We start from the raw sequence: 10868 nt of genomic DNA, 5'->3' as shown, positions 1-10868 counted from the left end.
GCAGAGCTCTGGCAGGCAGAGGGTTAAAAGGCTGCAGCCCAGGCAGGACTGGAGCAGCAGGGATTTGGGGTAAGAGCCTCTGAGCAGACAGGCAGCCCCCGATCCCCCCGCTGCCCCCGGGGTACCTGCGGTCCCTTGGCCGGTGTGGCCCTGCCACCTCCTGGCTGGCCTGGGGACTGCGCGGCCGGGGGCAAACCGCGCAGGGGGATGGATCCCCTTTCGTGCAGTGGGACACTCATCTCCACGGGGGATGTGGCCTCTGTGCCCCTCGCCCTGCTCACCTGGCCCGGGGCTGTCCTCCTCCTCCACACCACCAGACTATGCAACGCCAACACGTGCCACGATCCCGGGTACGGGACATCACCAGGTACCATCAGCCATCACTGGGTACCACCAGAGATCACTCGGGTACCACCAGATGCCGCAGGACATCACCTGGTACCACTGACCATCACTTTGCCACCAGCACTGGTGGCATCCCCAGGTCACAGGAGACACATGGGGAAGGACCTCACATGGACACAGCTCCCCCAGGATCTTGCGCTGCAGACCCCAAATCAGGGTGCACAAGCCCACCCAGCCCCAAGATCCATAGGGAGCTGACCCCCAGCCCTGGTGGGGCTTTTCCCACACTCCTGGTTGGAGGGGCTCTAGCTCAGGCAAAAGCTCATCCCAGCCAGATTTGGGCTGGAAATCACCAATCTGAGCAGGTCAGACTCATTTTCCTCACTCCAGTCAAAGCTTCATCTCCAACCCCTTCTCCACAAGTGCCTACAGAGCAGGCTGGCCAGTTAAAAAGCCCCAAACCAGGCCATTGAAACAGGAGCAAAACCAGCTCAGCTCCTCTCTCCAGCCAAACCATTCCAACATTTTGCTGCTTAGAGGAAAACAGCCCTTTATAAAATCAAAATTTTATTTTATTTCAACCCCTCCTGGGCAGAAAACATCAAGTACCACCAGTTTATCCAGGCCAAAACATATTCTCACCCACACCATCTCTTGAGCCAACCTACAGGAGCATCAACAACCCAAGGAAGGACAACTTAAATAGACCCACTGACAAATCCAACCCCTCCCAGCCCCAGACCAAAGGGGGAACCCGGATAAATACAGTGCAATAATTACAGATATTTAGCAAAGAATGCTACAGTAAAAAGCCCTATCCTACCCCATGTCCCAGGGCTTGTCCCAAGCTGTTTCCCAAGCCCCACTCTGGAGGTCATCACCTCCCCCAGGCATACCTCTTCCCAGTACATTCCAGTTTTGATACTGCCAGCACCAGCAACTCCAAGAGGCTGGAGGGAGCTGCTGTGCACTGCAGCCCTTCAGGGAATATGGATCCAAATGTGGCCAGAAATTTGTCAGATCTTCATCCTTCCCTCACCCAAAGATGACTTCAGCTTTGCTGCCTCAATGGTTTTTTAAGGCTATTCCAGCCGTAGTGGGGAAAATGCCACTGGAAATGACCTGTTGTGACTGTGAAGAACCAGTTTAACTGAGGAGCAACTGGAGTGACCCCAAACCATGACACAGCCCATTCTGGGCAGAAGTTTCTCTGCCACCCAAGGGCGCCCCTAACCCATGTGGGCACCCAAAGGCACTCCCAGTCCACCAGCCCAGTCCTCCCATGCCCAGGGTGGTGGGAGGTTATGGTGGGAAGCATCGGTGCCCCATGGATTTATTGGGGGATGCTGGAATAGGTCCTGGATGGATCACAAGGCACTCTCAGAGCCCAGTGAGGTGACAACCAACCCAGGAAAGTGCAGAGAAGCCACACTGGGTGAGCAACACAAGGTCCCCTCTCCCCCCAATCCTCAGAAAACCCAGTACTCCCCAACATACCCCAATCTCTCCAGTCACCCCACAGAGATTCCACATGCTCAGGACACAAGTGGCCAGAGGGAACAAAGGCAATGGGGACTGGAGGACACTCAGTGCTTCAGCAGGTCTCCCAGGTCATATGTCTCAAAGAGGTCAGTGACACCCTCGCCCTCAAGCCCCCAGAGATAGTCATCCTGTTCCAGGGGGGGCGAGAAAGCTACGAAGGGTCCCAGGTCCAGGCGGGAGGGGGTGCACGGCAGCTGGTCTTCTGTCTGCTGCAGAAGGTGGGCAGGGGAGCCCAGGAGCCCAGGCTCCATCTCCAGCAGTGAGCTGGGTCCCCCCTGGATGGGGAGAGGCAGAGATGGGGGTGAGAGAGGAGTTCCTGTGCTGCCCCAGTTCTGGGAGATGGGGTGGAGTGGCTGTGTGGCTGATGGGGAGCTGTTTGTCAGGCAAAGGGGTACCGAGTGTTCCTGTGGGGAAGTGACAGCAGAGGGGACAGGGTGGTCCTTGGTGGGGCTTTCCTCCACGATCTCCTCTGGGCAGAGGTACACCTCGATGGGGCCATTCGTACTCTTCAAGTAGAGCTGGAAGTTCTCCTGGGAGGGCAGAATAAGGCTCAGGAGGGGCACCCAGAAGGTCACCCATATCCAACTCCACTAGCCCCAACCCATGAGGGATCCAACTGGGGCATCGCAACCCTTGAAGGACCAGCTCAGGGTCAAACAGCCCTATGGAGACACCCCAAAACCACCCAGGGTCATGCTAGGCTGTGTCTTTGGGATACCCCAGAGGGACCCATCGAGCGTCACGGATCCAGCAGCACCCACACACACCTGGCTGAAGTCTGGCACCTCCAGCTGCGTCTCAGGGGGAGCCTTCACGGCAATCACTGTCTGCTCCTGGAAGCTGCTGATGGCACGGAGGTCCTGGTAGGTGACATATGCCAGCGTGGACAGAGACGAGGTATAGGAAAAGGAGGGGCTGCAAGCAGGACATAACCACTGCATCCCTCCAAACACCCCCCAAGCCCAGGGGGATACAGCTTGAGGAGAAGGGGCTCAGAGAGATGCCCAAGACCCTGCCCTCCCTCCCATCTCCCTCAGCAAGGATATCTTTGGTTGGACTCATTGTCAGCCAGCTGCTGGATCTGCAGGGCACAGTCCTGCACGAGCTGGTCCAGCATCCTCTCTGTCCTAGCCAGTTCGGCCAGTTCCTCATGCAGCACTTGTTGCTTCGCCACCATTGCTGCATCCTCAAAGATCCCTGTCCCCCTGCCAACGGAGATGGCATCTGAGTGATGGCACAGCACACCCTACGTGTGTCCCCAAGCCACGTGTCCCCCACCCTGCCCCATCCCTGTGTCCCATCACTTACATCCACTGGATGTGGTTCTTGGATTTCTTGCGGATGAGCTGGATGCCCTCCAGTACGTTGGTGATGTCGTAGATGCGACGCTTCTGGACCTCCAGCACCTCGGCAGCCCGGTTCAGATCCACAACACCGTCGGGAGACTCGTTCAGCAAATGGATGAATTTTTTGGTGAGCAGCCCCAGTGAGGTGTCATAGCGAGTCTTCTCCCCGGGAGACTTGGGGGCTGTGGGGAAACAAGAGATCCCCCATCCTCTCCTTAATTTGGGATGTGACATGGGGCTAGACATGAGAGGCCACGTTTTCCTTTCTTTAGTGTCAGATCTGGGATCAGATATAGGGTTGGAGACAAGAGATCTCCCCATCCTGTCCTTGGCCAGGCCCGTGGGATGGAGGTATCACTGGGCTGGACTTGAGAGACTCCCCCCCATCCTCTCCTTCGTGTGGCATATGGGCTGGAGGTGACATGAGGTAGTGCTAGAGGGGACATGGTTCTAAGAGGGAAGAGAAGTGGGGTCTGCTCCCCCCAGCTTCCCCTGCCCCATCTCACCCCACATCACTTACTCCTGGGGCTGGGGACCTGTGCCAGTGTCCAGCCCTTCCCCTTGGGCGTGCGAAATTCAGGGCCCTCCAGGTCCAGCTTCCTCTTGGCCTGGAGCATGAGAGAAAACCCTGCATTGTGGCCAAGCCAGACACTTCTCTGATTTCCCCACACTGCCCCAGGGCCATCAGCCAAGCCCCGGGTGCCACATCCTGGGGTGAGGGAATCCTGCAAGAGGCTCATCCAGTTGCAATACTCCTTTTGGGAAGGGGCACAGCAGCACCTAACAGTGAGGTGAGAGGCCACTGGGAGAACTGGACAAGGGAGGAGATGAGGGGTCCCGTCACTTTCCATGATTCCTGCACACCCTGGCAAGTCACAGGGAACCCACCAGGATTCCCCCTCACCCCCAGCTCCTGGCAGGGCTCCATGGGCTGACCCCTGGGAATGCAGCAGCTCCAAAGCCAGATTCTCACCCTCCCACCCGGCCCACTGGGGTGCAGGATTTCACTTCCCCCCTCCCACCAGGTCATGGTTGAGGCAGCCGAGGGCACCCAGCTGCCACCAGCACACCTGGGACCAGCTGGGTTCAGCCCCCCCGGGACACATGTACGCAGCTGGAGGGAAACTGGGGTGAGGGAGATGTGCTGGGTTCTGGGAGGGGAGACAAACATCCCTGCACCTGCTGTCCCCTCACCACGGCAAGCAGCTCCTTGAAACCCCCCCAAGGAACCCTGAGCAGCAGCACTTGGGCAAAGGGCCCCAGGGAAAAATACAGCAGAGTAAATCCACAGGAGAACTGGAGGGTGTCACCAACCCCCCCCACCAATACAAACAAATCCCCCAAGACCCCTTCACAGCCACAAACATGCGCAGGGTGATTTGTAGGGGAATGCTTTGGCTCAGCAGCAAAAAGAAGCCCCCAGCCCCATCCCAACCCTCCAGCAGTACCTGCTCCCAGGCTGGGCTGTCCCACAGGGTCCCCCCCAGTACGTCCCGCATGGCACCCAGGTCCCTGTGCCGGCTCCGACGGCGGCTCCCTTGAGAGCACAATGCACTGTGCAGGGAAGGGTTGGGCACCTCAGCCTCGTTCCCACCCGAGGGGGCTGGTGGGAGAGGCACCAGGGGCTGTTTTCCTCCCCCCCAGGGAGCCAGGTTGGTCCCAAGCTCCTGTGGGAATCTGTTCCCTCCCACCCTTCCCTGAGCAGGTTTTTCCCAGTGAACTTGCCTCCAACCCCAGCCTCGTGGCCCCAGATCTGCCCCGCAGCTGCCGGCACCACAACAGTTAATGCTGAGCACATGGGAAACACCTGCCTCAGATAAGACCCCATCCATCTGCCAGCACCCTGCCCCCCCGCCGGTATCCCTTGCTTCTCCAGCATGGATGGCCATGGCCAATGTATGTTCCCATCACTGTTGGGGAGATCAGCTGCACCCCACCTACCCCAAGCCATGGGGAAAGTGAGGCAACCCACAGCAGGTCCTGGTGTTTCCAGAGACCTCCAAAGACCCCGAATCCCCCGTCCCCATGTGTAGGAGGGGATAAAGGGGACCCCTGCTTCCCCAGGTGCAGTTTTGGGGGTTTGGTGAGCTCAGACAGTGGCAGGACCCTGAGTTCTGGGACCCACCATCAAGGGACAATGGACAAGGGGCTCCCTCTTGCAACCCAGCTGCCATCCCCTGAGCTGGGCAGGATTAGGTACGCAACAGCTGAGTGGGGCACAGCGAGGGGCTCCCAGCACCCTACTAGCACTGGGGGAAGGGGGGGGGAGAGATGAACCAGAGTAGGTAGGGGAACAGGGACCACACCTGAAGACTCCCCCCCAAGACATGGCAGGACCACCCCACACCACTTGCCAGCCCCCCCCAGGATGTGGGAACATACCATCTACACGCAATATGGTGGTGGGGTGGGAAATCAGGCTTGACCCCAAAATTTCGGGTGTATATAAGGCAGTGAGGGGGCAGGCTGGGCCCCCTGCCAGCTCTGCCTGCCAAGCAGCCCTGAGCCCAGCCCTGGCGCCAGGGGCTACACCCTGAGCCCAGCCCAAGCATCAGAGCATCCCTCAGCCCCCCCGCGGAGGGCTCCTCCTGCCAACCTTCCCTTTCAGCAGCATCCGCTGCCTTCTCCGGGCTTGCCCGGGCTCTGCCCGGCCCTTCATGGGGCTCCCCCCGTTCCCCCTTTCACCGGGGGCGTGGGAACGCAGCGCCCGGGGCTGGGCGCCAAGGGCAACTCCAGGATCCTGCTGCTTGTGCTGAGGGGCTGCTGGGTCAGGCCCCCACAGGTGGGTCCCCCACTGCCTTGGGGTGGCTGAGGGCTAGTAGTGCACGAGAGGCAGACAGGGGAATGGAGGCTGATCCCAGATCTGGGAGACAGTGAGACCACCATGCACTGGGGAAGCAGACGGTACCCTCAGCCCAGGTGCTGCTCCCTACTCTAGGGTGCACCCAACATCTGCATCCCCTCCAACAGCCCCATCCTAGGAGATCTTTCCTGGTAGAGAGGAGCTTTAAAAGCCATAGCCAAAGAATCCTCTCCAAGGGCAGCAGCACAATCACCACTTCCCCACCCATCCCTCCCCCAAAAATCCCCCCTTTTGCCTATGCAGAAAACCCTTTGATGGGATCAAGGTGGCATGGGACTATGTCACCCCTGTAGAACCTGGGGTGCTGCTGAGCAGGTTCTCCCACAACCCAGCACCCACAGGGCTGCCAGTCTTAGGTGCTCTTTGCACAGACGGTTCAGCCCTGCCAGCTTGTTCAGAACCACAGAGGACTCTTGTCCCTGTTCAGGGTCAGGAGCTGGGATCCCACGGCAGAAGCACCCCTCTCTCCAGTGCTCTTGCATAGCCCTAAGCCCCTATAGAGACCAGACATGGGCAAACACTGACGATGGGATTGGCATGGGCTAAAACCACTCCAAAATACACATTTTTCCCTGAAGGAAAACACATTTAATTACTCCAGAACCCTCAAATTGGAGAGTATGGTAAACATAAGGCTTTTTCGGACGGTGAGAGACAACCCATCCTGCTTTCCCGTGGGGTGATAGGCTCCTCCATGTGATTTCAGATCACTCATGTGGCACATAGCCGTTAGGAGCGGCTGCAATTGCCCTCCTTGGGAACTGGGAGGAAACGCTGGTATCTGATTGCCTCGGCTCTGCACACAAAGGTTGTGCCATAAACAGGGTGTGTGCGGCAGGAACCCCAGCTGTCAGGGCTCTGAGCGCCATACTGGGGCTGGAAACAGTATCTTCAGCACGGCAAATGGGATAATGGCAGCAGGAAGTGGGGAGAGGGGGGAATGCCTCTCCAAAGCCACGGGGGGGGGGGGGAGAGAGGAGCGTGTGGTGTCCCCAGTTGTCACATGAGCCCCCAGACCCTGCTCAAGGGATGGTTGTGGGCAGCAGCACACAGAACATCTCCTTGTGTGGGTGATGATGGCAGTGATGACAAAGAGGCAGGTAGCCCAAAACCCCTTCATCCCAGATGTCACTCAAGGACAAGCACTTCATGTCCCAAGTGTAACACAAGACCCCCAGGCCACTCCACAGACACATTTAGGGGACAGTGGCAGGAAGAAGTACCCTGAGCACTGGAGTGGGTGATGATGATGATGATGACAAAGGGGCCACTAGCCCAAAAGCAGCTCTCCACATGCACAGAAATGGTACTGGGAGTCTGTGGGGTGTTTTTAAGGGAGAGGGCAGAAATGATGGTGTCTTCTTAAACAACAGACCTTGGCAATGCAGGATGTATCACACAGTTTGGAGACAAAGAGGCCAGAGAGGAGACAGGTGGTCCCAAAGTCCCCTGGGATGGGACTCGAAACAGCCCCATCCAGCCCCCCAGCCATGGCACAAAGGGGGATGCAAAGACACTCCCTCTCCCTCCGCTGCAGCAATGTCCCCAGCTGGCACCAAGCATCAGGGATTGAGAAAAGGGGAGGGGGCGGGAGAGGAATAAATAAATAAATCAAGCTTTGGGAACACTAAATCAGTGTTAGTGGGGTATGGGATCCCTCCCAGGACTGAGGAAAACAGAGGCTCACAGTGAGGGCTGGATGTGTGCCCAGGCTGGAGCAGGCAGGAATTAAATGCCAGCTGCTGGCGGGGCCGACGACTCAGAGGGGGCCCTCCGGGAGCAGGGACAGGCTGGGCAGAGCCTCCTGTGTGCCCTGACAATGGGCACGGGGCCAGCACCCGGCTTGTGCCTCACTTTCTCTGTTTAGGGTAGCTTTGTAGCTTAGTGTTGGGCTTTATAAACACAACCGTGACCCCGCGGCTTGGCGGCAGGGACATGGGACAACAACCCCCTACCCAACTCCCAGCACCAGGGTCTGAGCTATAAAGCCTTGGGGTGATCCATGGAGGATGAGACCCCTCCCAAAAAACTGACATTGCCAGCCCCACTGTAGCCACGGGAAGAAACCAAGGTTAGAAAGCAACCCCTGTTCTGTGTCCCCCCACCTGCCCGGGTCACCTCCGGGGGTCACAGCTCCAAAGTGGGGAGAGCCAGTGGGCACGGCTGGTGCCCCCCGCCCAGAGCAGGCAGGGGCTCTGCCTGTACCCATTCCTCATTTCCCCACCATAGAAAGGGCTTCTCAAAGCGCCTGGGATTGCTGACCGGGTGTTGAGGCACAACCCGGACTTTTTGCAAGCTGGAGAAAGGAAATGAGGCCGAAAAAGGCCAAGAAGCGGAAGCTGGAGCCGCGGGCACGCAGGGGCGAGGGGAAGTTGAGAAACATCTGAGCCATTTCACTGCGACTTCTGATTTCAGACCTCACCCTCCCCCACTCCCAGAAAGACACATTAGAGGGTGCAGACTCCAATATAAGCTGCAAAATTTGAGAGGGGGCTGTACATGCTGAGGTCACCCACGCCTTGCTCCCCACCCAGCACCATCCCCAGCCTCCCGTGCCCCTGAAGCAACACCCGAGAAAGAGACGGGATGCAGACATCTTACCGGCAGCCGTCCCGCCGAGGCCGAACAGAGGGTCCTGAGCTCGGGGCCTTGGGGGGTGTCACAGAGGCACCCGCCCCGCGAAGCGGGGGCGCTGACAGCCGCTGGCGTGTAGACCTGGGTGAAACAGCCTGCGGATAACGGGGGGCTGCCCAGGCTGGGAGCCCCCGGATCACAGGAGACCATCACTGACATGACCTTCCTCGGGTGGCGGTGGGGAGGGGGGGGCGGAAGGGCGGAACCCCTTCTCCCCGGGGAGGGGGACACTCCCCTGGGGACCCGCAGCATTGCAAAGTCCTTTCTGAGAAGCCCGGCCCGGGGAAGGGGGCAGGAGCACCCCGCGATTCCGTAGCCGGGAGCGGGGGGGGTCACAATCTCAGCCGTGGCATTTTGGGGGAGCGAGAAGGCGTTCCGGCGGGCGATGTCACCGGCCGGTCCCCAGATTGCCCCCGAAAAACCCGCAGAGACGAATGCAGCGGCGATGCCGCCGAAACCGGCGGAAAATTCGCTTTTGGCCCCAAAAATCAGCCGCACTGGGGCCGTATGGGGCCGGGGCGGGCGGAGAGCGGCCCCGCCTGGGCCGGGACCCCCATGCCCGGCTCCACTCACGCCCGATCGCGCCCGGCCCCGAGCGCTTCTTTTCTTTTTCTTGTTCTTTTTTTTTTTTTTTTTTTTTTTTCCGGTTTTTTTTTAAGCGCCAAAACCCGTGCCGCGAAATTCGGAATTCCCGCGGAAAACGCCGCGTGCTGATTGGCTGTCGCCGCCGTGGCCCCGCCTCTCCGCTGAGGCCGGGAGGGACCTTAAAGTGGCCGCGCGGCGGGTGGGTTCATCGATGCAAATAAGGGGAGGGACCTTCTTGAGGCTACCTGCTGGGCGTAGGGGTGCCTGTTTTGGGGGTGGAGGGCTTTTGCGTTGGGGATCAGGACTAGGATACATTTTCTGTTATTTATTTTTTCGAAGATACTCCCGCCCCCCCCATCAATCTGGTGGGGTCCACCCTGGGGGCTGCGACCCTCCAACCCCATCGTCCCGCATTCCTCACCATCTCTTATCTCCCTCAAGCCCCAGTCCTCATCTTCTCCTCCTTATCCCACCCTTCCCATCGCTCCTCCACCCCTATCCTCAGTTACAGCAACGCAGGGTAGGGGAGAGGGAGCCACTTCTATTTAAAACAAAAATTTTGGCCTCCACCAGCCAGAGGCTGTCAGGCACCTCCCCACCCTGCAGACAAGTGACAGTGCTGTTGGGGGAGGGCAAGGATCTCAGAGGGGCTCAGCATGAGGAGATCTGGCCCCTGGTTCACTCATAGTTCATTCAACCTGCCACCCATTGCTCCACATGCACCCCACCCATGTCCTTGGAATGAATGCACCAGGTCTTTCTGGCTAAGTGGAGAGAGAAAAAGGGGATGAAGGGCACCCAAGCTGGCCTACAGGGTATTTCAGAGTGCAGCAGTAACAGGAATCACCGAGGCAATGGCAAACCCCTGCACGAGGGCAACTCTAACCCTTACTGGCACCAGTAAAAGGCCACCACAGCCACTGAGACAGGCCAGGGTTTAATTCTGCTGAGGCCACCAAGCCACAGCAGTTGGTTTCCCTTTGTCCCTCTCTGTCACCTTGTTTGTCTCTGTTCCCTGGTTCCTCTCCATTCCCTGATTTGTCTCCATTACCTGGTTGGTAATGGAGACAAATGCCTCCACCCATTCATTCCTCCCCATTTTTCTTCTCTCCATCATTCTCCTCTCCAGGAAGAGCCAACTCCATGCTCAGGTTGCGATAAGGATAATCATGTGCAGAGATGGACTTTTATGTGAAGAAGCCTCCTGGAATACAGACAGATGGATACACACGCTGGGCATGGCCTCTGCTATGGACAAGGAAGGACACTCAGCTGGGAGAGGCACCTAGAAATGTGCCAGGAGCCTTGGATCAAGGACAGACATTTGCCTCCCACCGTGCGAGACTTTGAGGCAGAACAAAAGGCCTGGCAGCAGCGATGCTACCCCAGCTGGGCAGGGCAACCCCTGTGCCAGGAGTGTGGCTGAGCTTGGCAGATCTATCCACCCAGAACTTCTTCTTCCTCTCTGTGGGAAGAAGGCAAATGCTGTCCTGATCCCAGTGCACAAAGACAAGGCCATGACCAGCAGTGTGGATAATTGTGTCAATTGCCTG

The 10868-nt window shown here is 58.3% G+C and overlaps 1 protein-coding gene across 1 annotated transcript; it reads right to left on the bottom strand.

Moving 5' to 3' along the window:
- Positions 1-901: 901 nt before the first annotated feature.
- E2F2 (E2F transcription factor 2) lies at positions 902-9779 on the bottom strand. Its single transcript, XM_071453033.1, has 6 exons — positions 8698-9779; positions 3754-3841; positions 3196-3415; positions 2934-3092; positions 2655-2769; positions 902-2417 (listed from the first exon to the last, which is right to left on the bottom strand). The coding sequence occupies exons 1-6, from the start codon at positions 8980-8982 to the stop codon at positions 1932-1934; spliced, it is 1353 nt and encodes a 450-aa protein (XP_071309134.1). The 5' UTR covers positions 8983-9779; the 3' UTR covers positions 902-1931.
- Positions 9780-10868: the final 1089 nt, after the last annotated feature.

Source organism: Agelaius tricolor, unplaced genomic scaffold (assembly GCF_023055355.1).
Source record: "Agelaius tricolor isolate 1412-34295 unplaced genomic scaffold, bAgeTri1.0.p SCAF_36, whole genome shotgun sequence".
Lineage (NCBI taxonomy): Eukaryota > Metazoa > Chordata > Aves > Passeriformes > Icteridae > Agelaius > Agelaius tricolor.
Note: the sequence above shows the minus strand (reverse complement) of the source record. Positions and strands in the feature narration are given on the sequence as shown.